At 43.0% G+C, this 17,522-nt stretch overlaps 1 protein-coding gene across 3 annotated transcripts in view; it reads left to right on the top strand.

Moving 5' to 3' along the window:
* The first annotated feature begins 1,951 nt into the window (after positions 1-1,951).
* Positions 1,952-17,522, top strand: part of HDAC1 (histone deacetylase 1) — a 31,843-nt gene continuing 16,272 nt past the window's right edge. For all 3 annotated transcript variants that reach the window (XR_007154624.1, XM_047869846.1, XM_047869845.1), the window contains exons 1-2: positions 1,952-2,105; positions 8,987-9,099. Coding sequence is in view for 2 of the 3 variants with exons in the window: in XM_047869846.1 (XP_047725802.1) it covers positions 2,057-2,105; positions 8,987-9,099 (162 nt within the window). In the remaining variant the exon portion in view is untranslated. The remainder of the gene's footprint in view (positions 2,106-8,986; positions 9,100-17,522) is intronic.

Raw genomic sequence — 17,522 nt, 5'->3', positions numbered from 1 at the left:
AAAAAAAAAAAAAAAGGACGATTTGGCTTTATTGGATTTACCTGTCATGGAGCTGAGTAGTGGCCACCCTCTTCGGGTGGGACTTGAGCTCTTTCTTTGCCAAAGTCCCTTCTACTCCCAGACAGTGACACTGAGTGTTAGTGGTTATTTATCATCATGCTTGCACTGTTGTTCTTATAATGAAGAGGAAAATGAAATGTTTTTTTCACCTATATTTCCATTAAAAAGTGACAAAATAAAAGATACCTGAAGATGGCACTGTGTTTGAAGAAAGATAGGGGAAAGAAAGGCATATTGCTTTATAAAAGTGAAAAAGGATCCAATTTTAGAAATATGCAAAGCACCTGAAGCAAACTAATATAAATTAATATAAATCTGCTTATTTTACACCACCTGCCTCACCTCCGTAAGGATCTGAGTGTCTGATTCCTGTTCTGCATTTTATAAAATGTTGCCACACCCATGACCGCATCTGATCCCCACCCTCCTCTTCGTTCCTGCAGCCATAGAATTGGTGAACTTTGCATTGTTATCCTCTCCAATTTACAAAGAGGGAAGTGGGGCCAGAAAGGTTCCTAGCTGGGAAGCAGCAACACAGAACTGGAAATAGGGCTTATTCCCTGGCCCTTTAGCTGTTTTATAATAGAACTGCCAGTCTTAGATCTGTTACTTTTATAATTAGTGCCCCAAATGCTGTTCTCAAATGAGAAACACAAGTGCCCAAGCCCTCTTCAAAGGCTAGGGGCATAAAAACGTATCTTATGGACTACAGGACCATGAGTTTGTAACTTAGTTGGCACACAGATGGTAAGCATTTACTAATATTAATTTTGTGTTGTATTTGTTATTTTAATAGCTCATCACTGTGCTTTTCAGTCTTTCAGCTTTCAGTAATGAACAGTTGATGACTGATCGGTTTAGTGCAGTGTTTCTCAAGGGTAGGGTGAGAGCAATTTTTGCCCTGGAGACATTTTTGCAATGTCTGGAGACAATTTTGGTCATCGGTACTGGGGGTGAGAGTGGAGGTTGCTATTCACATCTAATGAGTAAGGGCCAAGGATGCTGCTAAACATCCTACAGGGCAGGGGACAGCCCCCTGCAACGAGGAATTATCCAGCTCCAAATGTCAGTAGCTTCAATAGCTTGAGAAATCCTGCTTTAGTATAAGGGGGCAATCAGTTCCCTCCTGTGTAAAGGCACTCTTCAGTCCTCCTGGGGTGTGTGTGTGTGTGTGTGTGTGTGTGTGTGTGTGTGTGTGTGTGTCTGCACCAGGGAGGTAGGCTTTGGAGTAAGAAAGGCTGGGTTCTACCCCTTTGTTAACAGTGTCTCTGGTGCACAGTAGGCATTCAAAAAATCTGTACTACTGAAAGCTGAATTTAATTACAAATTGTGTGACTCTGAGCAGGTCTCAAAGGTCTGAAGTTCATTATTCTTACCCGTAAAACGGGGATAAAAAGTCCTCTTCCAAAGCCGCTGTGAGCAATCATTGAGATAAACGTTGGTAACTCTATTCCACAGTACTCGGCCTAGAGCGGTTTTCTTTCCTTTGTCAGTTTACTTCTCCCTCTTCCAAACCTGTGTTCTAATCGACGTTCAGCCCTGTCATTAGCTGAGTGACCTTGTGCAAGTCACTTTCCCCCCCACAGGCCTCGGGTGATTCTCTATAAAATTACAAAGTTGGCTTCTGACCTCCAGGCACGCTTCCAACACCGAAATGGGACCGTGGAGTGTACGGATCTGCTTTCCTCCCCCGGGACTAATGGTACGGTCCCCGGGCAGTTTTCCCCACCCCCCTGTCGCAGACCTTGGTACAGGCCCAGGGGGCCCTCGGCTGCCTCTCAGGGCTGCCCTTGCCCCCAGCCGAGTTCCGGGCCGCCCTTGCGCAAGCTGATTGGCTGGAGCCGTGCCCGGGCTGCGCGGCTATAGGTGAGCCCGGGAGGGGACGGGCGGAGCGGGTTGGAGGCCCGCCCCCTCCTCCCCTGGGTCGGACGCTGAGCCGAGCCGCGGGCGGGAGGCCGGACGGACCGACTGACGGGAGGGACGGGAGCCGAGCAAAATGGCGCAGACTCAGGGCACCCGGAGGAAAGTCTGTTACTACTACGACGGTGAGCTCCGTGCGCGTGGCGGGGGCGGGGGCGGGGCCGCGCCGGGCCGGATCCAGGAGAGGGAGGCTGAGGAGATGTGAGCGGGGAGGCTGGGAGAGGCTGAGGCGTTGGGGAAAGGCTGAGAGAGGAGGCTGCGAGGAGGTCGAGGCTGAGAGAGGAGGCTGAGAGGAAGGAGGTCGAGACTGAGGGAGGAGGCTCAGAGGAAAGAGGTCAGGGTGAGGGAGGAGGCTGAGAGCAGGAGGTCGAGGCTGAGGGAGGAGGCTCAGAGGAAAGAGGTCAGTGTGAGGGAGGAGGCTGAGAGCAGGAGGTCGAGACTGAGGGAGGAGGCTCAGAGGAAAGGAAGGGAAGTCGAGGCCGAGGGAAGAGGCTGAGGCCGAGCGGGGGTCGTCTGGAGAAGCTTGGGGTAACTTGGTGGCGAGGGGCAGAGAAGGGGGGAATCCTCAGGAAGCTTTATGGGGAGAGTTTTAGTGGGACTCCTGGAGGGGAGGCTGAGTCTGAGCGGGGAGGCAGGATCTGGTGGAGAAGTGTGCAATGATCTATTTTCCTGCTGAGAATACAAAAGTCTTCCTCTGCCCCTTTGCTTCCTCATCCTTTTTGGTGAGAGTCCTGCGGAGTCCCCACCTCCTGTCACCAGCCTCCCCTCCCCCAGTCTCTGAGCTGGGCCTGCAGTTGCTGCTGGGAAATGGGGCCCCTGGGCTTGGAAGGAGAAAGTTGCAACCTGTTAAAACAGACTTTTTCATTTAACAAAAGCCTATGGAGCAGCTTACTCTGTACTAGGGATGATTAGCTGCTGGGACCATGGGGCTGATCAGGTCACTTCCCGTCTTCTTCTCAGTCTGGAAGGGGAGATAGACAGTGGCAGGGAACTGCTCTCCAGTGTCATGCTGGGATAAAGGAAAGCTCAGAGTGTTTTGGGAGCACAGAGGAGAGGCACTCAGCCCAGCCTGGGGAGTCAGGGAGGGAGGTGCCATCTTGGACCCGAAGAACAGGAGTTATTAGCCAAGCTCCGGGAAGGCAAAGGTGACAGTAAGTTTAGAGGTAAGAGAGAGGACAGCATTTTTGAAAGCAGGTGTGTGTACAGCATAGCTGAGGCATAGGTTTGAGGGCAGAGTGTAGAAGGTCAGGAAATAGGGTGGAGGGAAAGGTTGCAAGTGATGAGGCTTGAACCTCATGATCTGGGGACCAGATCATGAAGGGCTGGACACACTGTCTTAAGGAAGTTGGACTTTATTGTGAGTGCACTTGTGAATCATTGAAGTTTTATGCAGGTTGTGACATCATCAGATTTATACCTCAGACCTATCACTCTGAGACAGAAATTGAATTCGCCAGTGTAGGGGTGAGGAAGACGGCAAGGATCCCAAACTTCTGGGTTGGGCAGTTTGATGTTGAGTGTTTGGAGAAAGTTATGTCAGTTGATAACTTTGGGTTTTGGGTTTTTTTAAGAAGTATTTTTTGAGGGCTATCCCTACTAGGGGATATCCAAGTAGAGGCATCCAGTAGGCAGTTGGCCATTCAGGTCGCCATTTTTATTTTTATTTTTTTCAATTAATTTTGAGAGAGAGAGAGAGAGGCAGAGTGCGAGCAGGGGCTGGGCAGAGAGAGAAGGAGACAAGAATCTGAGGCAGGCTTCAGGCTCTGAGCTGTCAGCACAGAGCCCAATGCAGGGCTTGAACTCACTAGCCGTGAGATCATAGCCTTAGCCGACGCCTGACGCTTAACCAACTGAGCCACCCAGGTGCCCCCAGGTTGGCCATTTAGAAGACAAAAATGAGAAGATAGAGATTTTTGGTAGTTGTCAGCATGCAGATAGTAATTTTAGTTATGGAAGAGGATGCAATCACCCAAGAAGTTGTATAGCGTGGGAAGAGAAGAAGATCGGAGTGGAATTCTAAGGACATGCACTGAGGAAAAGTCTAGTGCCCTTCGTGCTCTGTATTCCCCTGTCGTAGCACTTGTCACTGTGTATTGGAATTGCCCATTTACTTGTTCGTTCTTCTTAGACAGTAATCTCCTTAGGGAAAGAGACCATGTCTTGTCTAGCTCTGTATGCTCAGCCCCCAGAACAATGCCTAGCTCAGAGTAGGCTGTCAATAAATACTTGCCGATTAAAAATTGTACAGAGGGAATGTAAGTGAACCAGAAAGTCTTGGGTTACAGTAGCCAAAAGATGGAAGGAGTGGCCAAGTGTTGGCAAGAACTGTTTTGTGTGTACAGTTTGGAACTGAAGTGAGATTGCAGTAGATTGAAGAATGAATGGATGGGTGAAGAGAAGACATCAGATTGAACCCTTTTCTTTTTTTTTTTTTTTTAATTTTTTTTTTTTTAACATTTATTTATTTTTGAGACAGAGAGAGACAGAGCATTAACGGGGGAGGGTCAGAGAGAAGGAGACACAGAATCTGAAACAGGCTCCAGGCTCTGAGCTGTCAGCACAGAGCCCGACGCGGGGCTCGAACTCATGGACCGTGAGATCATGACCTGAGCTGAAGTCGGCCGCTTAACCGACTGAGCCACCCAGGTGCCCCAAGATTGAACCCTTTTCAAAGGAAGCTTGGTTGGGGCAGAGAGAGAGGGTTGTTGATACAGGGGGATGTAGTGGCTGAGAGTTGAGCATATTCAAAATTTGAATGGTAAATAGCCAGGGGGAGGGGTTGAAGATACAGTAAAGAGAGGGATGAGTAATGATGGAGGTTCCTGAAGAGACCAGGTGAGATGGAAACCAGAGCACAGGTATGGACACTAGCCTTCAGGGGGAAGTTTCTTCATGATGAGAGGCAAGGAAAAGTTCAAATGTAGGCAAGTTTGATGAAGAGAAAGTTGGAGTTTTCAAGATGAGGTAATAGATTATTTCTTTTCCTCTGAGTGGGGGGAGGGTAGTTGGTAGAGTAGGAATCTTGAGAGAGATAGCTGTGAAGTAGCTGTTGTGAAAGAGGGAGGTAGGACAATAAATTTGGAAGAGTTGCTGGGCAGTGGTGAGGGCCTATTTGGGGCTGGAGCCTGCGACTTTGTAGCTGTATCGGTTTGCACTGTTTTATGATCTCTCCACCATTAGTTTAAAAAGAGAAAAAGTGGAAAGACTGCAGTTTTTAGGCAAGAGAGATTTCTTACTCCTTGAGAAACCGCTTGTGAGTTTTGCAGTGAGGTCACTAGCTTGGGACTCAGACTTGGTTCTGCCCCTCAGAAGCTTTGCAGTATTGGGCAAGTCACTTTACCTTTGCAGGCCTCAGGTCACTCTCCTATAAAACTGAAAAACTTTGAGAACAATGGGAGAAGCTTTCCACAAGTTTAAAGGTAGTATCTAAAGGAAAATGATTATTTCTTTTAAAAGTCTCTTAGCAACTGGATTAAAAGCTGTTAAGAAAAGGATGGTGTCTGGGCCTCACCCTCAGGTACTCCCCTAGCCTTCTAGATAAGTTATCTTAGTCCCCCAAGTCTAAGCCTTGGCTGAATTCAGGTTTGATAGGCAGAGGAGTTGCTGGGGATCAAGGCCCAGGCCAGAGACCTGGATAAGCCGTGATCTAATTATGTAACAGTAATGGTCATGTTACTGACTGCCTTCAAATTGGGTCTGCATCTGGATGTCTCAGCCAATGCCTTGAAAACCTATTCTGTCAATCCTCATAGCTGATAAGCTTGTCTGAGGGTCTCTGGGAGCAAAATTTTCTGCCTGCCTCCTCTGCTACTGCATCTCAAAGTCTGTCTCTATGGGACAAGGGTCCCAGTTGAATGCCATCAAATACTGTACTCTGGCTTGCGGCTCAGGCTAAGAGCACAGTTCCTGCCCTCAGAGGCCTGCCTAAGATTAAGAGAAGAGGATAAAAGGACATTAAACAAAAACTAAGGAAAGCTAAGAAAATTTGAATAAAGCATGGGCTTCTTTTTAGTTAATGACACTGTATCAATATTGGTTCATTAACTGTAACAAATACTTCTTATTTTATCATGTAGAATGCTAATAATAGGGGAAACTGCCTATGAGGTATCTGAGAACTCTATCTTTGCAACTTTTCTGTAAATCTAAAATTGTTCTAAAAAGTAGTCTAATAAAAAGACAGAGAACAGGGTGAGATCCTAAATATCCAACTGTTTAGAAGTTTCCCATTGTCCCAGGCCATGTCTATGGCCAAGAGTATTGGAGTGTGGCTTGGATACTATTGGTGGCATTTCCCACAATGCATTGCTCCCTGGAATGAATTCTGTTACTCGTGCCACCAAAACACAGTGCATAAGAGATTGGGACCTTCTTTTCACTGGTGCTCAAAGATCTGCCTCGTCTTGATGGACTTCTAAGGCGAGAGAGATCTATCCTTGGGTGTGCAGTTCACTTGATTTTTGTGCTGTTTTTTGGCTTTTAACTTTTTCATTAAAAATTTTTTTTTCTTGGGGCGCCTGGGTGGCGCAGTCGGTTAAGCGTCTGACTTCAGCCAGGTCACGATCTCGCGGTCCGTGAGTTCGAGCCCCATGTCGGGCTCTGGGCTGATGGCTCAGAGCCTGGAGCCTGTTTCTGATTCTGTGTCTCCCTCTCTCTCTGCCCCTCCCCCGTTCATGCTCTGTCTCTCTCTGTCCCAAAAATAAATAAACGTTGAAAAAAAAAATAAAAAAAAATTTTTTTTTTCTTAGGTTTATTTATTTTGAGAGAGAGAGCGTGCACAAGCAGAGAGGAAGGGCAAAGAGAGAGGGAGGCAGAGGATCCAAAATGGGCTCTGTGCTGATAGCAGAGAGCCTGACGTGGGGCTCAAACTCAAGAACTGTGAGATTATGACCTGAGCCAAAGTCAGATGCTTAACTGACTGAGCCACCCAGGCACCCCAGTTTTTTCATTTTTTTATAGTAAGCTCTGTGCCCAAGATGGGGCTTGACCTCACAACCCTGAGATCAAGAATCGCATGCTCTAGCAACTGAGCCAGCCAGGCGCCCACTTGATTTCTGGAATATTTGTTCCAGGAACTTTGTGGCAAGTAGATTCACAGAGCCCTCTGGTTTAAGTGCAAATTGAAGTAAGTATCTGGTAAACCCAATGTAGCTTTTAGGATACTGAATTTGGAGTTAGAAGAGTGGACCCCTGGATCAGTTATTGGTTGTGTGATCTTGAGCAGGCACTTAACCTCTCTGAATCTCACTGAGTTCTGTTCCTTGAATCTTTATTCAGCTTCTGTGATGTACAGGGCATATTTGTCCTTGTCTTCAAGGAGCAGCCAGTCTTAGGAATATAAATAGATATGTAAGGGGACACCTGGGTGGCTTCAGTCAGTTCTAAGTGTCTAACTCTTGAGTTCAGCTCAGGTTGTGATCTCATGGTCATGGGATTGAGCCCCACATCAGGCTCCCCACTGATCTTGGAGCTTGCTTCAGATTCTCTTTCCCTCTGTGCCCCTCTTCTGCTCTTGTGTGCGTGCACTCTCTCCCTCTCTCAAAATAAATAAATGAATAGATAAAAATAGATATGTAAGTAATTCAGATACAAAACAAAATTTGTTAAGTGATATATACAAATTGTATACAGAGGAAAGGACCGTTTATTTTGATCAGGAATATGTTTGGCACTTAAGCTGGGCTTTGTTGTATGAGGATCATCAGAAAAGGAAGGACAATCCAGGTCAAAGGAACAGTCTGAACAAAGGCTACTTGGGTGTGAAGGTGAATGCCATGTTCAGGATGCTGATAATAATCTAGTGTGTTTAGAACAGAGATTGGCAAATTTTCTGTAAAGGGCCAAATAGTAAATATTTTTCACTTCGTGTGCCATATGGGTGGGTCTCTGTGGCAACTATTTACTCAGCTCTGTTATTATAATGTGAAAGCAGCCATAGACAATATTTAAACTAATGGGCATGGCTGTGTTCCAGTAAAATTTTATTTACAAAAAACAGGCAGCCAATTGTATTTGGCTCAAGGGTCATAGTTTGCCTATTCCACTTTGGAGCGGAGAACTGCGAGAGGGAGAAAGGGAGGGAGAGGGAGAGTGTTGTGGGTTGAATGCCAGGTTAGTGAAGTTGTTCTTTATCCTGTAGGAGATGGGGAGCCATTCAGGATTTTTTGAGCAGAGGAATGATGTTATGAAAGCTGTGTATTAGAAAAATAACTGGTCGTTGTAGTAGATAGTTTGAATTGAAGGCAGAGGAATCAATTAGAAGTCTTTTGCTGTAGATGAAGCAAGAGATGATAAGAACTTAGTTTTCTTATTTATAAAATTAGAATAATACTTCCTGTTCTAACTATTTTATGGGGTTATTGTGAAGATCCAGTAAGAAAACTAATGTAAATGTGCTTTGACTCCATAAAGTGTTACAGCATGATAAAGGTGAACTGTGACTTATAATAATTCTGAGTACTAACGGTTATTTTTCTGTTGTGGGAGTGAATTCTTTGGAGATATATAGTGGGGTGAGTCACTCACTGCCTGTTATTCCCGAGTAGCTTTGGAATGAACCCCTTACACTGTCTAGTTCCTGTGGACTAGACTTAACATCCTTAAATGCTGACCTCACCAGGGTCCTCTGCTTTTTTTTTTTTTAATGTTTATTTAGAGCACCCACATATGGAGGGGAGGGGCAGAGAGAGAGGGAGAGCAAGAGAATCCCAAGCAGGCTATGTGCTGTCAGCCCAGAGCCCAACTCAGGGCTCAAACTCACGAACCATGAGATCATGACCTGAGCCAAAATCAAGAGTTGGATGCTTAACTGACTAAGCCACCCAGGCGTCCCTGCTTGCTTTTTTTTTAAATTTTGGAGTTACCCTTCCTCAAGCTGGGTAGAATCTTGTAGACTAGAACGAAAGAGAAAAAGAATTTGACTAGGAGATAGTTATAAAGATACCTGGATTCTCCTGGGAGTGTATGTCGAACTGTGTCACTGAAACTGTCACTCTTTTTTCTTCAGGGGATGTTGGAAATTACTATTATGGACAAGGCCACCCAATGAAGCCTCACCGAATCCGCATGACTCACAATTTGCTACTTAACTATGGTCTCTATCGAAAAATGGAAATATATGTGAGTTACTGGGAGCCCTACCCCTCTCTAACCTCATCAGCTCTGGTCATAGTTATTCATCTCATTTTCTCAACTACTCATTCATCAAATGTGTTGAGTGGCTGTTATGTGGCAGACGCTGTAAATGATAGAGATTTCTGTTTTTAAAGGGTTCACTCCAGTGCTGGAGACTGACATGTATACAAATAAGTTGTACTACAGTCTATTATAAGTGCAATAACTAAAAAATGTACAAGATGCAGAGATAATAAAGAGTGAAGGAGGAAGGGAGCCTTGGAATGTTTTCTAGAGGTGATATCTGAGCACAATTTTAGAGACTGAATAGAATTTAGCCTGGAGTTCAGGAGGAGACCGACATTCTAGACCAAGGGAAAAGCATAGACAAAAGGCAAAAAGAGGTGAGGACAATATGATGTGTTGGGGAACTGCTACAAGTAGTTCGATGCGCAAGTAGTACTGTAGTGTAAAGTTCACAGGTATGAGTGAGGGGACCTAGAACTGGAGAGGCCAGAAAGGATTGGATGTGCTGTGCTATGTGACAAGCAGCTCTGATGGGCAAGAGTCAAAAAATCCAACGTTGAAATGGGGATTGTGTTGAACTAGACGCCCAAGTCTCTACTGGGCATTACTGGAGAGCATAGACTATCTAAGTTCTTTACAAAAAAAATTTTTTTAATGTTTGTTTATTTTTGAGAGAGAGAGAGAAAGAGACAGAGTGCAAGCAGGAGAGGGGCAGAGAGAGAGGGAGACACAGAATCGTTAGCAGGCTCCAGGCTCTGAGTTGTCAGCACAGAGCCCAACTCAGGGCTGGAACCCACGAACCGTGAGATCATGACCTGAGCTGAAGTTGGATGCTTAACCGACTGAGCCACTCAGGCTCCCCTAGACCGTCTAACTTCTTGACTCAGTTCCAGCTGATTTTTGCCCATCTACAAGTTTTTAAATAGAAGCTGGAAATCCACATTATTATGTAAAATTGCCTGGGTTTCAAATATTGACCCAAGTTGTTTTTTTGGTTTTGTTTTTTGTTTTTTAAAACATGTTCAAACAAAAACACATCAGTACATCTGTGGACTAAATTTGGTCCAAAGGTTCCCAGTTTGAACCTCTTCTGGAGGCAGTGAGGAAAAAGTAATGGATTTTGTTTTATTTTATTTTTTAAAGTTTTTATTTATTTATTTATTTTAATGTTTATTCATTTTTGAAAGACAGAGAGAGACAGAGCACAAGCAGGGGTGGGGTGGAGAGAGAGGGGGACACAGAATCCGAAGCAGGCTCCAGGCTCTGAGCCGTCAGCACAGAGCTCGACACGGGGCTCGAACTCACAAACCGCGAGATCATGACCCGAGCTGAAGTCGGACACTCAACTGACTGAGCCACCCAGGCGCCCTTAAGTTTTTTTTTAATGTTTATACCTGCCATGGGGCTCGATCTCACAATCACAAGATCAAGAGTCTCCTACTCCACCAACTGAACCAGCCAGGGGCCCCCAGGCATGCATTTTAGAAGGAGGGAAGCCAGTTAGGAGGCTGTTGCAAAGATCCAAATGAGAAAATCAAAAAGGGCTGAGGACTTGTGTTGCCTTATGGTTAGAGCCTAAGAGTCTGTGGTTGAAGTCTGTGCCGGCAGCTTAAGTATCCTAGCAACAGCAGTATCCTTCCTCACCATTCCAGAGACTGAAAGAAGATGAGTCTTCTGTCTCAGATGGCCATGTTATGTCCCCAGAGCCACTGGAGGCAGCTGAGGAAGCAAGGAGGGAAGGGAGACAGAGGAGCAGACGGACCTTGGGACCAGAGAGCTTTTTCAGGTGTGAAAGGCAGCTGGGAATAAAAAACATAAAAAAGGTAGCAGAGGTTTTGAGGGACTCTAGGGAGGAGACTAACATTTAGATAAAGAGAGGATACCTAAACGTGGAATAGCAAGCACCAAGACCTTCCGGAGATGCCTCTTGCACGTGTATACCATGCTAATCTGGCCATGACTTGTCTCCTTTCCTGCTACTCCCCTCTCAGAACCCTCCAAGTCAGCCAGATCAGATTCTGCCTCTTTCCACCCCATCCTGATTGGGAGGAGTATTTAATCTGCCAGTCATATCTTACTCATCTTCAAAAGTCACCTCAAGCCCTCTTTCTTTCATTCAACAGATTTCTGTTGAGTACTTATCATACCCCAGGGACTATATTAACCTCCATGAGTGATATTGAGATACTAAAAAATGGATCCTATCTTCAAGTGAGAGGAAAAATAAACTAACATTTATTGAAGATTGCTAGTTCTAAGCCAGAGCCACTTGTTATTTCGTGTAATCCATATAGCAACCTTAATTTATAGATGAGAAAACAAGGTCAGAGAGGATAATTAACAGGTTCAAAATCACAAAATCACATGAACTAAGACTCCAACTCAGATATATCTGGTTCCAGAGTCTTTATCTGTTCATTTGTCCTAGTCCCTCTTCCCAAGCAGCATTTTAACAAGAAGCCTAGAGGTAGAATGTCTCAAGATTTTTTGGTGATGTCATCAGGGACCCAGGCTTATTCTGTTTATCCTTCTGCTCAATCATCCTTAGTTTATTTGATTTTATCCTTTTTTTTTTTTTTAATTTTTTTTTTTTTCCAACGTTTATTTATTTTTGGGACAGAGAGAGACAGAGCTTGAACGGGGGAGGGGCAGAGAGAGAGGGAGACACAGAATCGGAAACAGGCTCCAGGCTCTGAGCCATCAGCCCAGAGCCCGACGCGGGGCTCGAACTCCCAGACCGCGAGATCGTGACCTGGCTGAAGTCGGACGCTTAACCGACTGCGCCACCCAGGCGCCCCTGATTTTATCCTTTTGTTTTTTGCCTTGAAATCACATGATGGCTGTCTTAGCTCCAAGTACCATGTCTTCATATGACAGAATCCAAAGAGGAAGGAAACAGGCAAAATGGATCATTTTCTACTATTTCCACACACACCCCTCCCCTTTTTATTAAATAGCAAAACCCTTCCTAGAAGTTTCCCAACGGATCTCCCTTTAAATCTCATTGGGTCATTTGCCATCCTTAGACTATTCACCGGCAATTGGCTTAGACTAATCACATTTGATCCCTTCGGCTGAGTACATTAACACCGAACCAAATTGAGATCTGTTAACAAGAAGGTAGAGAATGGCTCTTTGGGAAGCATCTAACAGTGGCTGTCATAGAGATAATAAATAATATCTTACTGGAAATTACTTCATCTGTGTGGTATTCTTATTGTAAACTTGTAAAACAAAATTCCAGTATAATCTCTTTCTTAAAAATCTAGACTTGCTCTCTTTAGTGTGATCTGTTTCCTTCTTTGGCCACTGAGTATGAATCTTCTTCAGTCTTCTTCCCCCAACGGTTCATCCCTTCTAGACTTCTCTGGGCTGTGATCCTAGTTTTCTTTTCCCAAAGCACAGATAGCCATTTTAGTATATGTCCTGAAATTGATGGCTTTTTGGGTCAATCCTAGAAGAAGCTCCTTAGACTTCTTACAGAAGTTGTTGTATTCTGGGGCACCTGGCTGGCTCAGTCAGTAGAGAATGCACCTCTTGATCTTGGGATTGTAAGTTTGAGCCCTACAGTGGGTGCAGAGATAACTTAAAAACAAAATCTTTAAAGGGGGGGGAAATAAAGCAGTTTCTGTATTCCATCTCTGTACCTGAAGGAGACATGTTGAAGTCTTTCACACAGTTGGTCCCTCCTCCAATTCTGCCTCCACACATCTAATTAATCTCTCCCAGAATCTACATCCTCATTTTTCATCCAGGAACCTTCTTATTTACATAATCAACAATTCTGCTCTCTTCCTTGCCTTGGATGCTAATTTTGTATATTCCCAGGCTTCTTATTCATCGCCTTCTGTTCTTTTGTGCTTTTTTTTAAAAATGTTTTTATAAAATATTGAGTAGATATGAAAAAATTTTTATAAAATATGTGGAAGGTATAAAGAATCACAATTCACTTAATACCACCTAGTTTAAGAAAACAAACATTGCCATGACTGCTAAAGCCCCTATATGCTCTTCCCTGATCCTGTCTACTTTCTTCTTCCCCAGAGTTAACCTCTGTCCTGAATTTGGGACTTATTATTTCCTTGCTTTTATTTATTTATTTATTTATTTATTTATTTATTTATTTATTTAAAATTTTTGTTATTTTAGAGAGAGCGCGTGTGCAAGCAGGGGAGAGGGGTGGGGGACAGAGAGAGAATCTTAAGCAGGCTCCATGCTCCCTGCAGAGTCCCAACTGGAGCTTGATCGCACAACCTGAGCCGAAATAACCCGAGCCGAAATGCAGAGTCAGATGCTCAACGAACTGGGCCATCCAGGCACCCCTATTTCCTTGTTTTTTAAAAATAATTTTGCCAGGGGGCCTGAGTGGCTCAGTTGGTTGAGCGTCCGACTTCGGCTCAGGTCATGATCTCGTGGCCAGTGAGTTCGAGCCCCACGTCAGGCTCTGTGCTGACAGCTCAGAGCCTGGAGCCTGTTTCAGATTCTGTGTCTCCCTCTCTCTCTGACCCTCCCCCATTCATACTCTGTCTCTCTCTCTCTGTCTCAAAAATAAATAAACGTTAAAAAAAATTAAAAAAAAAATAATTTTGCCAGTATGTATTCTTAAATGATACATGTTTTAGTTTTACGTGTTTGAATATTATGTAAATGGAATCATACAGTATTATTATGTGACTTACTTGCCTTTTTTGTTCAACATGTTCCTGAGAGTCATACATGTTGATGGATGTAGCTAGACTTATTTTCACTGAAAGAATATAGTACAGGACATATGCACATATTTACCCTTATTAGATAATGTTAAAATGGTTTTCAGTTGCCACCAATGTAGAATTAAAGTTGCTCTCAGTCCTTGCCAACACTTAATATTGTCATATTTAATTTTTTATCTGTTTAGGTTGGTGTGAAATGATACTTACTATGGTTTTGATTAGTATTTCCCTGTTTACTAGGGAGATTGAGGATCTTTCTGTATGTTTATTGGTCATTCAGTTTTCCTTATTGAAGTCCCTATTCAAGCCTTTTATCCATTTTCTTATTTGTTCTGTTTTTGTTTTTGTTTTGATTGGGCCTTAGATACACAGAATTGAGGTAAACATTATCCTTGGCTCATAAGCATCAAAAGAAGGCCCATTTTTGGTCTTTTTGAAATACATATTTTACTGTTTATTCATTGACTTAAATATTTTCATAGTGCTATGAATATCCATATTCCTACACCCCAATCACTCTTCTAAATTTTGTGTTTATTATACTCTTGCTTTAAAAAAAAAATGTTTATCCTGGGGCGCCTGGGTGGCTCAGTTGGTTGGGCGACCGACTTCGGCTCAGGTCATGATCTTGTAGTTTGTGGGTTCGAGCCCCACATCGGGCTCTGTGCTGACAGTTCAGAGCCTGGAGTCTGCCTCCTTTTCTGTGTCTCCCTCTCTCTGGCCCTCCCCTGCTCATGCTCTGTGTCTCTCTGTCTCAATAATAAATAAATGTTAAAAAAATTTTTTTAAATGTTTATCCTGTGTATATATGCCTAAACAATATATAGTAATTATTTACTTGTTTTTGAACTTTTTAAAAAAGGTGTCATACTGGGGCACCTGTGTGGCTTGGTTGGTTAAGCATCCAACTTCGGCTTAGGTCCTGATCTTGTGGTCTGTGAGTTTGAGCCCTGCGTTGGGCTCTGCTGACAGCTCAGAGCCTAGAACCTGCTTCAGATTCTGCGCCTCCCCCAGTCGCACTCTGTCTCTCTTTCAAAAATAAATTAAAAAAAAAAAAAAACATTAAAAAAAAAAAAGGTGGCATACTATGTAATCTTCTGGGACTTGCTTGGTTTTTTTTTTTTCTTTTTTTAAGTTTATTTATTTATTTATTTTTAGTAATCTCTATACCCAGTGTGGGGCTTGAACTCCCGACCCTGTGATCAAGTCACACGTTCTCCCAACTGAGCCAGCCAGGTGCCCCCTGTGCCTTGCTTTTATCACACAATATTATGTTATGAAAATCCATCCACCTTGCATATAGCTTTAGTTCTTCCACTTTTCTCTGATGAATAATATCTTATTGTCATTATACTTCAGTTTATCTGTTTTTCCATTCTTAATTTGTGTCTAGTTTTTTAATGTTGTGAGCAGCACTTTGAATATTCTTGTACATGTCTCAGTTCATACATGCAAAAATTTTGGCTGTTTCTCTAGTACTAGAATTGCTGGACTGTAGGGTATGTGAATATTAAATGCCTCGTTGCTTTTCATTGTGGTCAAATGAATTTATAGTCCCACTGGCAATGTATGAGAGATACCTTGATTCATATCCTTTCCTATACTTGGAATTAGACTTTATTTTTTTATTATTTTTATTTTTATTTTTTTTAACGTTTATTTTATTTTTGAGACAGAGAGAGACAGAGAATGAACGGGGGAGGGTCAGAGAGAGGGAGACACAGAATCTGAAACAGGCTCCAGGCTCTGAGCTGTCAGCACAGAGCCTGACGCGGGGCTCGAACTCACGGACTGCGAGATCATGACCTGAGCCGAAGTCGGCCGCCTAACCGACTGAGCCACCCAGGCGCCCCTGGAATTAGACTTTAAATTTTGCCAATTAAATGAGTGTGAACAGTATGTGATTGTGATCTTGATTTGCATTTCACTAATAACCAGTGAAACTGAGTATCTCTTCGTATGTTTATTAACTATTTGTGTGTCCTCTACTGTGAAATGTTTTTTCCTTTGCCCATTTTTCTCTTTTTGGTTGTTTGGCTTTCTTTTTCTTACCAGTTTGTAGTAGTTCTTTTTTCTGGTATAGATAGTCCAGTGGCCATACATTGCTCCAAATATCTTCTGTTTTGGTTTTGTCTTTTCACTCTAAAGTATCTTTAATGAACAGAGATTCTTGATTTTAATATAGTTATATTATTTCCTTTATAAGTGCTTTTTGTGTTTTAAGAAATCCTTACCTTGGGGTGTCTGGACGGCTCAGTCAGAAGAGCAGGCGACTCTTGATCTCAGGGTCATGAGTTCAAGCCCCGTGTTGGGCATAGAGCTTACTTAAAAAATAAAAATAAAAATAAAAATAAAAGCTTTATAGGTTTGCCTTCACATGTATTTACTATATCTAGAATAGATTTTTATGTCCATTGATGGATGAATGCATAAAGAAGATGTGGTATGTATATACAGTGGAGTATTAGCAATCAAAAAGAATGAAATCTTGCCATTTGCAACTACGTGGATGGAACTAGAGGGTATTATGCCAAGCGAAATTAGTCAGAGAAAGACAAATATCATATGACTTCACTCATACGAGGACTTTTAAGACACAGAACAGATGAACACAAGGGAAGGGTAGCAAAAATAACATAAAAACAGGGAGGGGGACAAAAACATAAGAGACTCTTAAATATGGAGAACAAACAGAGGGTTACTGGAGGGGTTGTGGGAGGGGGGATGGGCTAAATGGGTAAGGGGCACTAAAGAATCTACTTCTGAAATCATTGTTGCACTATATGCTAACTAACTTGGATGTAAGTTAAAAAAATAAAATAGAATCGATTTTTAAATACAATTTGAAGTAAGAATCCACTGAAATTTTTTCATTCCGCAAATACTTATTAAGCACCTGCTTTGTGCCAGGCATTGTGTATGGGTCTGTTTTGGGGCCTGTGTTCTGTTGACTTGGTCTGTTTATTGACGCATGTGCCAGTACCCAGTGCTTAATTGTGATAGCTCTTCAGTAAGTTTTGACATCTAGTAGCACAAGTCCTCCCACTTTGTTCTTAAAAAAAAAAAAACTGACTTGCTATTTGCCCTTTGTGCTTCTTTTCTTTTTTTAATATTTATTTATTTAAATGGCAGTATTCTTTTTTTAATGTTTATTTATTTTTAATGTTTTACTTATTTGAGAGAGAGGGAGAGAGAACGTGAGCAGGGGAGAGGCAGAAAGAGGGGGGCGGACAGAGGATCCAAAGCGGGCTCTGTGCTAACAGCAGAGAGCCTGATGCAGAGTTCGAACTCATGAACTGAGACATGAGATCATGACCTGAGCTGAAGTCAGACGCTTAACCAGCTGAGTCACCCAGGAGCCCTTTGAACTTCTATATAAATTTTAGAATTCATCAAGTGCTGGGATTTTGGTTGTAATTTTATTGAATCTTTACATCATCTTTTTTGTTTTGTTTTTAAGTTTTTTATTTATTTAAGTAGTGTCTACATCCTATGTGGGGTTCACACTTAAAACTCTGAGATCAAGAGTTGCATGGTCCTCTGACTGAGCCAGCCAGGCACCCGTGAATCTTTATGCCATCTTAGGGAGAATTGATATTTTGAGAATATTTAGCCTTTGCATCAGTGAACATGGCATGTTTCCATTTATTTGGGTCCTTTTATTTTATTTTTTATTTTATTTACGTCTTG

The sequence above is a fragment of the Prionailurus viverrinus genome, chromosome C1 (genome assembly GCF_022837055.1).
Source record: "Prionailurus viverrinus isolate Anna chromosome C1, UM_Priviv_1.0, whole genome shotgun sequence".
NCBI lineage: Eukaryota > Metazoa > Chordata > Mammalia > Carnivora > Felidae > Prionailurus > Prionailurus viverrinus.
The sequence above is the reverse complement of the archived record's forward strand: the minus strand, read 5'-3'. Positions and strand labels throughout refer to the sequence as shown.